This window comes from Crassostrea angulata, chromosome 6 (genome assembly GCF_025612915.1).
Source record: "Crassostrea angulata isolate pt1a10 chromosome 6, ASM2561291v2, whole genome shotgun sequence".
Taxonomy (NCBI): domain Eukaryota; kingdom Metazoa; phylum Mollusca; class Bivalvia; order Ostreida; family Ostreidae; genus Magallana; species Magallana angulata.
Window position 1 is genome coordinate 33,466,752 of NC_069116.1, and position 13,507 is coordinate 33,480,258.

Genomic DNA, 13,507 nt, shown 5'->3' on the forward strand with positions numbered 1-13,507 from the left:
CTGTGTTGTATTTGCGTTACAGGTGTTTCTGAGAAGAGATGGATTATGAGTGTCCTGAGATTTGAGTATGTAGTCTGATAGATATTTATAAACTTGTTGTGTCAATCATCTTTCATCATCACTGTGTTGTTTTATGGTATCAACATAACTGAACAACTTTAAATTTCATTTGAGATATAGTTCTGTTTTATTGATTTTTTTGTCTTGATGCTTCTTGTAACAGGTTTACTATAGATGACCTACCATTAGAGAATAGCTACAAGATGACAGCTTCAGTCCGCGTTTGCTATGAACAAGCCTCGTGTGCTGTCAACACCATCAACTTGTTGTCTGATTTCAAGGTGCCTAAAACTACATGTGAATGGGGATCTGGTTTCTTGACAGGTAGTTGTTTTTTTCAATTAAAAATTTTATAGTCATTTTTAAAATGTTGTTGAATTAAGTCGAAAACAATTGATAACACTTTTCAATGTTTACTAAGAATATCACTGATTCAAGCAAAGCCACTTTGATTCAAGTAATGGGGAGAGATTTTTCTAATGATGAAAGTTTTGTTTGCTTTGCCAGACTTCTCTCTACAGTCATGGTTGAGCAGTAGGGGACTGGCCCAGGGAGAGGACCTGTCCCCTTCAGATGCCAGACAGCTGGAGACTACGGCGGGGCTGACCAACTACCTAAAGGACACTGACCAGTGTAACAGGACTCAAGCAGTGTACCAGTCCAGTGACAACAGTGGATGGAACAATGGTAGGTGAATTAGAAAGTTACCTCTCTGTATGTTTGATGACATTGATATTGTGTCATATCCTGCATTTTAAATTCATATTTTATATGCCATATTTATCTCCCAAACAAATCCAGATTTATGGATATATACTTAAGATCTATTGCGATAGATTTTCTTATGTAACAGCATTTTCTTGGATTTGCTCATTGATCTATTTTGAATTTTGATACGTTTAACATTTCTCTATCCTCAGAGTGTCCCTTAGCCTCCACCCCTGCTCCTGTGTCCCCTTCCATCTCCTGTAGAATCCTGCCCAACTGTACCAGCATTGATTGTTGTGTGGAGGTGGGCTTCCTGGCGAACCGATCCATCAACATCCTGGTCTCCATGGACCCCTGTACCTCTGTGCTGAGTCTGAACATTGAGAAGCTCCAGCACAAAGTCACTCTGTACAACTATCAGTTTGGCAAACAAGACAACTTCACTCTGCAGGGAAGCATCAGAATTGAGTAGGTGTCCAAGTCTTCATTTGTAGTGATTAATTTCATTGAAACTTGAAAATGCAGTGAGAGTGTTTATATATCCCTTACTTTAATGTGATGCATGCACAATCTGGACTTTAAGTGTTACTATACATTTGCATGTTGTCTCCTCATTTCCTTTTATCCACTGGACATGATAATACTTCTGTTTTCCCTTTTCAGCTTTGTTATTGAGAATTTCCCATTACTGAGAACATTTGTCCTGAGCTTGAACTTGACCCTGGGTTTTGAATCCACCAATCCTGATGACTATGTGTACAAGGAAGTGATTCTGAAGAATGCAGTGCTTCCCAAGCAAGAATGTGATCATGCCATGGAGTACAAAAATCCTGGTGGGTCGCTCTAGCAATTAGCTGTTAAGCAATTAGAAGGCCCTGGCATTATTTTAGGCTTATTTTTGAATTATGTAACTGAGATTTGTTTCAGTTGAAGGTTATAATCATTAAAATGAATGATAAAAGTTTGAGGTTTGTGCACTGGGTGAATTATTTTCATATTTTTAACCTATTAACAGAATATGGATAAAATTACATCATTGTCTTCTTTTGGTTTCTTTTCTCAGGCTTCAGTCTTGGAAATTGGCTGTCCACAAACGGTTATATAGAGCCACTGACATGGGACCAGACATACTCACTGATGAGGGAGCTGGGGATGGACCAGTTTATAGAACTAAAGTGTGACAGAAATGGAACTTTCTACCAACCTGAGACTCTTCCTGGCTGGAAAATTGAACCAGGTACCATCTTTCAACATCCTGTCAGTTTGTTAGTCCAGACCTTCATTTTGTAAAAAAAACATTTTCCTGCAATATATTCCTCCATCTTTTTCTCTCCCAGAATGCTTAGTGGAGCCAGTGGAACTCTGGGAAAATGACACTAACTGTTACTTAGACAACAACTGCACCATGGTCAGCTGCTGTTTGGATGATGAGGTGACAGGTAAATCGTACCAGGTGTCTGTGGAGATCCTGACCTGTGACAATAAGCTGCTGGTCACCCTGGAGAGGAGGACCCTCACCCTACCTCTACATCAGTATGCCAATGGAGCCACCCACAGCATCAGGCTATTTGGAGTTTTCATTCTGGAGTAAGTTTTCTTTCCTCCTTTATGTTGTGAGATCTCTCTCTCTCTCTCTCTCTCTCTCTCTCTCTCTCTCTCTCCCCTAGAGTTAGTTATTATTTATTTTAAACAGTGTTTTGTATATCTGTAATAGCAGTGTACATATTGCAACAAACTGTTTTTCTTCTCTTTAAGATTCAACATTGATGATCTGATGTCATTGAACCAGTATGCAATATATATGAAGCTGAAACTCTGCTATACACAAGGAACTGCTTGTCAGAAAATTATTAAATTTTTAGACAATACTAGATTTCCCAAAGTAAACTGCTCTTCAGATCAGTATGCAATAAATGGTAAGAATTTATATGAATTTGTGTACACAATTGGATTTATACATCAAGAAATGGTTTGTCATAGTTAAACTTAATACATTCATCAGAAGGAAAATGAACATCATGGGGCTGACTTGTGCCTAATTTTGCATTTGCAATTTTGCATATCAGGGAATGCTAGAAAAAAGTTTCCATATAGCAGTAAACTTTTTTTCCCACAGTTGATGTCAAAACTTATTGCATTTTCATTCATACAATTCTGTGATACAAATTTAGATATATGTCTATCATAGGCTTTTCACTGTCTGGTTGGCTGAATGACAGGCAGTTCCCAACTGGCTCAGTGCTGGAGCCCTGGGTTGTAGAACACCTCAAACAGGACCTCAAGCTATCAGCCCTGCTGCTGAACCCAGCCTGTATCAAAACCTCTGACCTTGGGGACAACTGGAATAGTTCATGTAAGGCAGCTCATACTTTCATATTCTGAACACAAATATCTGTTATTTTAATACCAAGTTAATTAACCAAGTACATGTACATGCTTATCTTTGAATTGCAATTTAATGAAAAAAGGTTAACATCATTGATTTCTTGCTAATGTGCCTTGTTAAGAAAGTGGTTGTATGCATTATAGTGTGTCCTGAGACCTTTTCACTGACCACCCTGCCACCACACACCTCTTGCACACTTAGTCCTTATTGCTCTGGGGTCACTTGCTGCACAGACATTGCACTGCTGGGAATGACCTTGCAGACAGAGGTCAAGTTAGATCGATGTCAAGGAAAATTACATCTGGCTATTGAGAACCACAAGACGTCTACTGCACTTCATCAGCTCCAGTTTTCCTCCTGGCAAATGTTAACACTTAGAAATGTGTTTAGATTAAAGTGAGTTTGAGTCACCAATTTTATATTTGACTGATTCAGGTCAATATAGTGTATTTATAAATTTTGATTTTTTTAAGAAAGAGAGCAGAGGAGAGAGAGAAATGTTTCTATACAATTTCAATATTAAAATTCTTCTTCAACAACTCAGGTACAAGATAGACCATTTAACAGCAGAAGATAAATACAGATTTAATCTGAACGTCAGTGTGTGTCTGGAGTCTTCAGCAGCATGTGACTTAGATTTCCCAGTAATGACAGATGTGGAAATACCCATCATTGACTGTGACTTTGAAAATGTGTCCTACGCAGTTCAAGGTCAGAAGAACCAATATTTGTTGGTTATATTTAAATCATTACATTATCTCAATTTAATGTTAGGAGTAAGAAAATATAGCACAAATGTAGACAAGATTTTAGTAATCAAGACATTAACAAATCTGAACTAACTATTCTCCCATATTTGCAGCACATTACCCTGTTAGACCAAAAGATAGTGAGCACAAATGTATATCTTATTATTTTGTAGATTTTAATTTCACTGATTTCCTGATCACTCGAGGACTCCCATCATCCACTACAGACCTGTCATCCCAGTTGTCATTGCAGCTTCTGGAACATCTGGAAGTTGAGTCATTCTTCAATGAGACAGCCTGTGACAGGTCTTCTTTTACTGGTGCCCTGCCCTCAGGATTCGTGAAAGGTTGGTGCTGTTACTGTGGATTATCAATATTGTTTTAATTCTGACAACAATTTACTGTTACGTGTACATTGGTTTATTGGTATTCACAACATTTGTTTGCATTTGGTCACCTGGATATAACCTTAAGAAATGTGGACTTGTAATTTTCTGTAAATGATGACAATTGATCAGTATGGTTTACAAGAAATGTCATGTGTATTACAGATGCTGGCTGCACAGAAAACGTTTCTCCCTATCTACAGACCCTTTCGGACACAAACTGTCGTATTGGGCCCTCCTGCCAAGATTTCCTCTGTTGTTCACTGATTGCTACCATTGGCCGGACTCTGAGATATGATCTGAGTGTTGATGCTTGCTCCCACACCCTGAAGATCAGCATTGAAGACTTCCACTATCAGAGATCACTGGTCAACTTCCCATTTGGCATCACCCAGATGTTCACATTAAGCCAAATCTTTGTATTAGAGTAAGCAAAATGGTCATGTGTTTGTTGCATTTACGTAGGAATTTTGATGAAATATAGGGTGATAGTCAGTAATAGTTGATGAAATGCTTTGTTGTGAGATCTGACTGAGCTCTATGCTTCTCTGTGTCAGATACAAAGTGACCGACCTGATGGGGGAGAGGCAGTACCTGATTGACCTGACCCTCAAGGCTTGCTTTGATACCATGGAGCCCTGTCAGCAGACAGTGCTCATCCTCAGAAACTACTTGGTCACCAAGCCACAGTGTGCCTGGTACACAGGATTTATAGAATCTGGTAAGCAGTAAACTAGATTTATGAAAATGGTTTGTTTTGCAAGGGACAGTAATAGTGACTAAATCATAAGCAACCGGTAATGATGATGATTCCGATTTTCGGTATTAAGTTAAAACGTTCAAACACATAGTAACATGTGAAAAATGTCTTCACATTGCTTTAAATTTTCCTCAGGGTTTTCCTACACAAGCTGGCTAAGTTCTCGAGGACTGACTGGAACCTCTGTACTACAGAACAATGATGTGGCTAACCTCCTCAGTAGTCTCGGGGTCTCTAAGTACATAAAGTCCTCCTCCTGTGATGGAACAGCAGGGGAATATGAAAACTCTTACCAAGGCTGGAGATCTTGTAGGTTCCAGTTAACATTGGCTTGTATTTGAATTTCTTCTCAAATCTTCATCATTTGTATAGCTTATACATTGCAAGTGTTGGCTGCAAGTTGAAACTTTAATTTTCACCGAACTACCATCCTGTTATTATGATATTTCAGTGTGTCCTAATGAAGCTGGAATCCAGAGGCCATGGTTTAATAGCAGTGTAGCTACCTGTATTTTGTCTGGGACCTGTACAGGGGTAAAGTGTTGTATAAGTGTACCCAGACTGAGATTGTCCATAGAGGCCTACGTAGAGATCAACCCCTGTAACAAAACCCTGCAGGTCGGGATAGAGAACCTCAGGTTCAACCACAGTCTGTATGGCTACAAGTTTGGGGAACACGAACAGTTTGATCTGTATGGATTTGTGGTCATTGAGTAAGTCTCCTTTGTCCAGAAACAAAGATTTTTTATGCTTGTTTGTTTGCTCCTATGCTATTACATGCTGCATTTAAGATTTGTGTAAGTACATCATTCTGTACTTTATAATTTTGATTATTAAACTAATTTTGTTTCTGTAATCATTTAGTTCTTCAAAGTTGGAAAAAAAATAACTGATAATCTCAATTGGAATGCAGAATGTATATTGACACATTAAATCAGATGCATGAAATGACCTGATTAATTTGTTCATAGTTTTGTGATCACTGACCTGCCGTTTGGAGGGGTAGATGGCCAGTACCTGGTGAACATGAACATGAGCGTTTGCTGGGAGTCTGGCCAGCCCTGTGACACTGTGATCACTGTGTTCAAGGACTCACTGCTGCCCAAAGAAAACTGTAACAGGAGGAGGGACTTTTTAGACTCAGGTTTGTTAGAGGCAATCTGTCAATCATGATGCCAAAAAATCATCAGAGGCGAAGTAGAGGGTTAGAATTAAAGTAATGTTTTTAGATAATGATATTCAAATATTTGAAAGGTTTTGATAATTGCTGATGTACTGTATACAGCACCTTTCGCCCTCATTGTCAGTGGGCATATTAAGACTCGGCAAATTCCAATTTCTCAAATTACCTCTTTAAACAAACTATATCTGGGCAAATTCAAGACAGGCTGAAACCATTTGCAAGTGAAGAAGGGTGAAGAATAACCATGTATACAGTATTCAGTGGCTTAACAGTTTTAATATATGGTACAATAAAAGATAATGTACAGGAAAAATGCTCAAAACTCAAATGTATGTGTGTATGATACAAGATACCTTTAAATATGCAGGGTTCTCACTGGCTGTCTGGAAATCTGAACACGGTATCACCACCACTGGACCACTAGACACACACCAGGTGAAGCTCCTGCTACAGGACCTGGGCGTGGCTTCTCACGTGAAAGACCCCTCAGACAGGTGTGACTGGTCGTCCCCCATGTACTCTGGAGCCAATGCAGAGGGGTGGAGTGATGGTATGCCTGACCCTAAAAACTAAACAAATTTCTCAGATGTTTATCAGAAGATGTTTTCCACTTTGCTTAGGTTGCAACTCAAAAACTAAAGTGTTGTCTCTTCCAGGCAGACTTAACAAATTTGTTAGAAATTTCAAAATTAGAAATTGTTTCAACTTCAGAAATTTCTTGTTTTGTTAAGGGTGCAACACAACAACTGAGGGGTTATCTCCCCTGGGTGCCAAGACTCGCTGCTCGATCTCGCCTTCCTGTACTGATGTCCATTGTTGCCTCCAGTCAGACACCCTACAGGAGATGTTTGATGCCTACATCTATCTGGACAGCTGTAACAGTAAAGTGACAGTAGGGATAGAGAAGTTCCAGTGGAATGACACACTGGTGGACTACCAGTTCGGAACTTCTATGCATGTTTCTCTATTTGGACTTGTCAATCTGGAGTAAGTTGGAATTTGAATTGAGCCTGCATCTGGATTGCATTTCTTCTGTTGTGATGATGTGTCCAGAAGAAAACAAGTGTTTCTGTGTTATTTGGATACATTTTTTGGTCTATACTCGAAATAGTGTCCAGTACTTTCATTTCAAAGAATCATATTTTTCTATCCTCATTTCATTTATTTTATCTCAGTAAGAGCAGCTCAGTGGTAATGTATGTCATTGTGTTACAGCTATATCATCACGGACTTGGTGAGTGAGAATGTGTATGGAGTTCGATTCAATCTGAGCATTTGTCTAAACGCCAGTGGACCGTGTGAAGTCCATGTGGAAGTGTTTGATGAGCACAGACTCAATAAGCCCAGCTGTAACTGGACCAGGGGCTTTGCCATTGAAGGTATGATGATAAAATTTACTAAATATAATATTATGGAGCATTTACCGGTACATTCAGGAATATTGCAAGACACCTTCAGCAGGTATAAAGGTGCTATATTGATGTTCCTTACAGATTTCTCCTTGGAGTCCTGGCTGTTGTCTAAGGGGTACTCAGACTCCATTGATCTGCCCAACTATGTTGTGTCTGAGCTTCTTCATGACCTTGACATTGCTCCATTCCTGAATGATATCAGTTGCAATGGGCGATCAGTTCCTTTCTATCCAAATACTGATGGATGGAACAAAGGTGAAATTATTAATATCTAAAAGTTAAAATAATTATCTAAGGCTGAATTTCTTTTTAGCTCACCTGAGCCAAAGGCTCAAGTGAGCTTTTCTGATCACAATTTGTCCGTTGTCTGTCGTTGTTGTAGTCGTCGTCGTTGTTGTCGTCGTCGTTGTAAACTTTTCACATTTTCATCTTCTTCTCAAGAACCACTGGGCAGATTTCAACCAAATTTGGCACAAAGCACCACTAGGTAAAGGGGATTCAAGTTTGCTCAAATGAAGGGCCACGCCCTCTTTAAAGGGGAGATAATTGAGAATTATTGAAAATTTGTTGGTATTTTACAAAAATCTTCTTCTTAAAAACTAATCGGCCAGAAAAGCTTAAACTTGTGTGGAGGCATCCTCAGGTAGTGTAGATTCAAGTTTGTTCAAATCATGGTCCCCGGGGGTAGGGAGGGGCCACAAGAGGGGGATCAAGTTTAACATAGGAATATATAGAGAAAATCTTTAAAAATCATCTTTTCAAAAACTATTCGGTCAGAAAAGCTAAAATTAAAATGGTAGCATCCTCAGATAGTGTAGATTCAAGTTTCTTCAAATCATGGTCCCCGGGGGTAGGGTTGGGCCACAATTGGGGGATCAAGTTTTACATAGGAATATATAGAGAAAATCTTTAAAAATCTTCTTCTCAAAAACTATTAGGCCAGAAAAGCTAAAATTAAAATGGAAGCATCCTCAGATAGTGTAGATTCAAGTTTGTTCAAATCATAGTCCCCGAAGGTTGGGCGGGGCCACAATTGGGGGATCAAGTTTTACATAGGAATATATAGAGAAAATCTTTAAAAATCTTCTTTTCAAAAACTATTAGGCCAGGAAAGCTCAAATTAAAATGGAAGCATCCTCAGATAGTGTAGATTCAAGTTTGTTCAAATCATAGTCCCTGGGGGTAGGGTGGGGCCACAATTAGGGGATCAAGTTTTACATAGGAATATATAGAGAAAATCTTTAAAAATCTTCTTTTCAAAAACTATTAGGCCAGGAAAGCTCAAATTAAAATGGAAGCATCCTCAGATAGTGTAGATTCAAGTTTGTTCAAATCATAGTCTCTATGGGTAGGGTGGGGCCACAATTGGGGGATCAAGTTTTACATAGGAATATATAGAGAAAATCTTTAAAAATCTTCTTTTCAAAAACTATTAGGCCAGGAAAGCTCAAATTAAAATGGAAGCATCTTCAGATAGTGTAGATTCAAGTTTGTTCAAATCATAATCCCTGGGGGTAGGGTGGGGCCACAATTAGGGGATCAATTTTTACATAGGAATATATAGAGAAAATCTTTAAAAATCTTCTTTTCAAAAACTATTCGGTCAGGAAAGCTCAAATTTGAGTGGAAGCATCCTCAGATAGTGTAGATTCAAGTTTGTTCAAATCATAGTCTCTGTGGGTAGGGTGGGGCCACAATTGGGGGATCAAGTTTTACATAGGAAATATATAGAGAAAATCTTTAAAAATATTCTTCTCAAAAACTATTAGGCCAGGAAAGCTAAAATTAAAATGGAAGCATCCTCAGATAGTGTAGATTCAAGTTTGTTCAAATCATAGTCCCTGTGGGTAGGGTGGGTCCACAATTGGGGGATCAAGTTTAACATAGGAATTTATAGAGAAAATCTTTAAAAATCTTCTTTTCAAAAACTATTAGGCCAGAAAAGCTAAAATTAAAATGGAAGCATCCTCAGATAGTGTAGATTCAAGTTTGTTCAAATCATGGTCCCTCGGGGTAGGGTGGGGCCACAATTGGGGGATAAATTTTACACAGGAATATGTAGAGAAAATCTTTAAAAAAATTCTTTTAATAACTATTTGGCCAAGAAAGTTCAAATTGGTGTGTAACCATCCTCAGATAATGTAGATTTAAGTTTGTTCAAATCATGGTCCCTGTGGGTAGGGCGGGACCACAATGGGGGATGAATTTTTATAAATAGAGAAAATCTTTAAAAATCTTCTTCTCAAAACTATTAGGCCAGGAAAGCCCAAATTTGAGTGGAAGCATCCCCAGATCATATAGATTCAAGTTTGTTTAAATAATAGTCATGGGGTAGGGTGAGGCCACAATGGGGGATGAATTTTTACATAGGAATATATTGAGAAAATCTTTAAAAATCTTCTTTTTAAAGACTATTTGGCCAGAAAAGCTTAAAGTTGTGTACAGGCATCTTTGGGTAGTGTAAATTCAAGTTTTCAAAATCACAGTCCCTAGTGGTAGGGCGGGGCCATGATGGCGGTTTGAATTTTTACATAGGAATATATAGAGAAAATCTTAAAAAATATTCTGGGAAAGTTTTCAGTACTATGTGTGAAAGCACAGGTTATGCAGATTTAAGTTTGATGAAACCATGATTCCCTAGAGAAAAGTGGGGCCACGAAATGGGGGGTAGGGGTATATAGGATAGAGAAAAATCTTCTTACAGGTACAACAAAAGGGGCTTGGTATTTACCAAAAAAAAAGAGGTGGATAAAAATTTGCAGATTTTCAATTTTTTTTAGCAAGATCTACTGTACTTAGTTGTCAAGATATTTTGATACTGTAATGCTAATTTGATCAGAAATAAGGCAATTGTTGCTCAGGTGAGCGATGTGGCCCCTGGGCCTCTTGTTTAAAATGCATTTGAAATAGAATTATGCCTTGAACATTCCATACTTTTGGTTTGAAACTTTATATTAGATCTGTCAATATTTTGCTGTTTTCAGCATGTGATGAGTATGTGGCCCTGAGCCCAATTGCAGGCTCCAACACAACCTGCCATCTGTTTGACTTCTGTACGGGAGTGAGGTGTTGTTCGGAGGTTGGCATGATCAGACGGTCCCTGCACACATTCCTCATCATCGACCACTGTAACTACAAGCTGGCGGTGGGAATCGAGAAACTGGTGGTCAACACCAGCCTCCATTCCTATGTGTATGGCACCACCCGCACCGTAATGCTGAACGGAGTCATCAGGCTGCAGTAAGTGTCAGGGGTTCTCCTTACTTTAAGATCAATACAGAGGCCAATGTCAGTTTAGGGTCAGGGCTCTGAGTAATTTGGTGACATGATAATGTGTCTTTTCAAAACATGCTGTAATTATTGTTCTTAATGATTTAATAAGATAAATCAATTTGATGATTTATTATTTTTTGCTTAGATACTCAATAAATGACTTCCCCAATGAGAACAAGTTCCAAGTTAATGTGAGTCTGAAGATCTGCTTTGAGAGCAGTAAGCCGTGTCTTCTGGAGATTCCCGTCTTCTCCAACACCAAGCTCCCAAAGAAGGTGTGTGACTGGACTACAGACTTCCTGGATCCAGGTAGGTCAAAGTGACTCAAATAGATGATCCTGTAACTCAAGAAGATTTTTTAATAATGGCCTTTCAGCCCCAGAATTTATCCTCTTCTCCTTAAAGATATATATCATAAACTGATAGTTCGTAAGATTTAAAAAAAAAAGAAGGTTAGAAATCTGTTCAGAAAGAATGGCTACTCATAAGCTGTGTTTTTATTTTAACCTTATTGCTGAAATATCTTTTGATTTACAGCGTTCTCATTTACTGCATGGAAAATGGAGAGAAAGATAACAGGAACTGGTTTGTCAGAGAACTTCCTTGCTGAGCTGATGGATGACCTTGGATTGTCCTCATTCCTCCTGAGCAAGGACAACAAATGTAGCAGTGCTAAATCTCCATTCACCCCAGCAGTGAATGGTTGGAACTATGGTTAGGAAGTTATTTATTACAATAATTACTTGCTATTTACTGTAAACTTTGTATTTGATGCGCTTTTTCAAATAAAAAGAAACAATGCAGGTTATTGGGTTTTTTTTTGCAGGATGTCCCTTGCCTTTGAAGTCTGCCCTGCCCTCCCTGTCCGCTCAGCCCATCACCTGTCATGTGGACTCCTCCTGTGGTGGTCTCCATTGCTGTATCAATGTGGCTTCACTCAGCACCACCTTCACCACAAAACTGGAAGTGGACCCCTGTAACTACAAGATGACCGTGGGTATTGAGAAGCTTGTCTTCTCCAAGGATCTGTTTGATTATGAGTGGGGACAGCAAGAGGAAATCTGGATGTTTGGGGTTGTCAGAATGAGGTCAGTTGGACACTAGATTTATGATGATTCTGATGTGCATGACATGTATAATTAATGATTTTATGCTATGTAACTATAACTATATGCAGTTGAATATGGTAAGAGAGATGTAGCGTTCATTTTAATAATAAGGTTTATCTGTGTTGTAGGTTCACACTGTATGACCTATACATAGAGGGGTATTTCCTGATTGACCTGGTGGTAGAGGTGTGTCTTGAGGCCAGTGATGTGGACAACTGTGATATATCCATCATAGTGCTGAAGAACTACTACCTCCCAAAACAGAACTGTAGTGGAGATCCTGGCTTTGCTACACCAGGTTCATATAGTTAATAAAATTTGTTCAGTAATTTGAACTTTCAGTACGATTTTTACTTAATTTCCAAGTCAAAATTCTACAATTCTACATTAACATTAATGCTTTAGAGATGCTGAAATATTTTGTAAAATCAGATGTTTGCAGAGTATTATAATAGTGATATAGCGCAATTCACTATTCTCTATAAATTTCAAAATTCATACAGTTGAAAAGTGATATCATTCAGTAAAACCATGGAATTATTAAAGTGATGGGAAAATCCCAACCACTTATTTAATTTACAGATCCTCATATATCTTGTCCTCTTTGAGTTTAAAGTAACAAGGTTTGACTACATTACCATTTATGATAATGATATCAAAATTTAAATGCTTCTGCATTACAATTGACCAGGCTTCAACATCTCGAGCTGGCTGGTTACCCAGGGAGTGCCATACACCGAGCCACTGGACAGTCACATAGTGGACAACCTGATGTCTGATCTGTCCATGGCACAGTACCTGCTGGAGCCGTCTTGTTCCTGGACCAGTGCCCAGTACAGTGATGCAGCTGCCATGTGGACCAATTGTATGAATCTTGTCATTTATATACTTAAATTATTTTTTCTCTTTTCTTCAAGCTTTCAAAAAGATTATAAAATGGAAGTTGTAAAGTTATCTTTTATATATCAAAATAAAAACAAGTGCATATTCCATGATGTTCATTCTCCAGAAGTTAATTTTTCAGAACCTATGAAAGCTTTGTATCTTGATATCTGTTAAGTATTATGTATGATATTTCTGCTTCTTGCAGACTGCCCGCCCAGTGTACAGGCCTCCCTGTCCAGTGTGTCTGACCGGGCCCTGTGTATTGTGTCCCCCTCCTGTACCAACATCACCTGCTGTGTACAAGTCCCTCTACTGAACAGAACGTTTGAGGTTCAACTGGCTCTGGACAGCTCTTATAATGAACTGAGGACACAAGTGGACAAGATATCCAGGAGACAGTCTCTGATTGGCTACAGCTTTGGGACACAGGAGGTTCTCAGTATTCAAGGGGTCTATAAGCTTCTGTTAGTACCATATTACCTTTTACATGTAACTTTATGGAAATTCTCTTGTGTATTCCAATTTGGCTTTTTTCATGAGCACTTCTGCTTCATAGAAATTGAAACTGACTATCTGTACATGATTTAAAATATTCT

At 38.6% G+C, this 13,507-nt stretch overlaps 1 protein-coding gene across 1 annotated transcript in view; it reads left to right on the forward strand.

The window, feature by feature from the left end:
* LOC128188824 (uncharacterized) overlaps positions 1–13,507 on the forward strand; it is a 118,851-nt gene that overhangs the window by 37,540 nt on the left and 67,804 nt on the right. The window contains exons 72-99 of the mRNA XM_052860104.1: positions 23–65; positions 224–384; positions 568–747; positions 981–1,236; positions 1,432–1,601; positions 1,832–2,005; positions 2,106–2,355; positions 2,524–2,684; positions 2,957–3,121; positions 3,298–3,550; positions 3,699–3,865; positions 4,077–4,250; positions 4,455–4,716; positions 4,847–5,010; positions 5,185–5,358; positions 5,501–5,762; positions 6,021–6,193; positions 6,600–6,782; positions 6,964–7,219; positions 7,448–7,611; positions 7,726–7,899; positions 10,629–10,884; positions 11,063–11,226; positions 11,455–11,631; positions 11,744–12,005; positions 12,155–12,324; positions 12,718–12,891; positions 13,117–13,375. Of these exons, the coding sequence (XP_052716064.1) occupies positions 23–65; positions 224–384; positions 568–747; positions 981–1,236; positions 1,432–1,601; positions 1,832–2,005; positions 2,106–2,355; positions 2,524–2,684; positions 2,957–3,121; positions 3,298–3,550; positions 3,699–3,865; positions 4,077–4,250; positions 4,455–4,716; positions 4,847–5,010; positions 5,185–5,358; positions 5,501–5,762; positions 6,021–6,193; positions 6,600–6,782; positions 6,964–7,219; positions 7,448–7,611; positions 7,726–7,899; positions 10,629–10,884; positions 11,063–11,226; positions 11,455–11,631; positions 11,744–12,005; positions 12,155–12,324; positions 12,718–12,891; positions 13,117–13,375 (5,428 nt within the window). The remainder of the gene's footprint in view (positions 1–22; positions 66–223; positions 385–567; positions 748–980; positions 1,237–1,431; positions 1,602–1,831; positions 2,006–2,105; positions 2,356–2,523; positions 2,685–2,956; positions 3,122–3,297; positions 3,551–3,698; positions 3,866–4,076; positions 4,251–4,454; positions 4,717–4,846; positions 5,011–5,184; positions 5,359–5,500; positions 5,763–6,020; positions 6,194–6,599; positions 6,783–6,963; positions 7,220–7,447; positions 7,612–7,725; positions 7,900–10,628; positions 10,885–11,062; positions 11,227–11,454; positions 11,632–11,743; positions 12,006–12,154; positions 12,325–12,717; positions 12,892–13,116; positions 13,376–13,507) is intronic.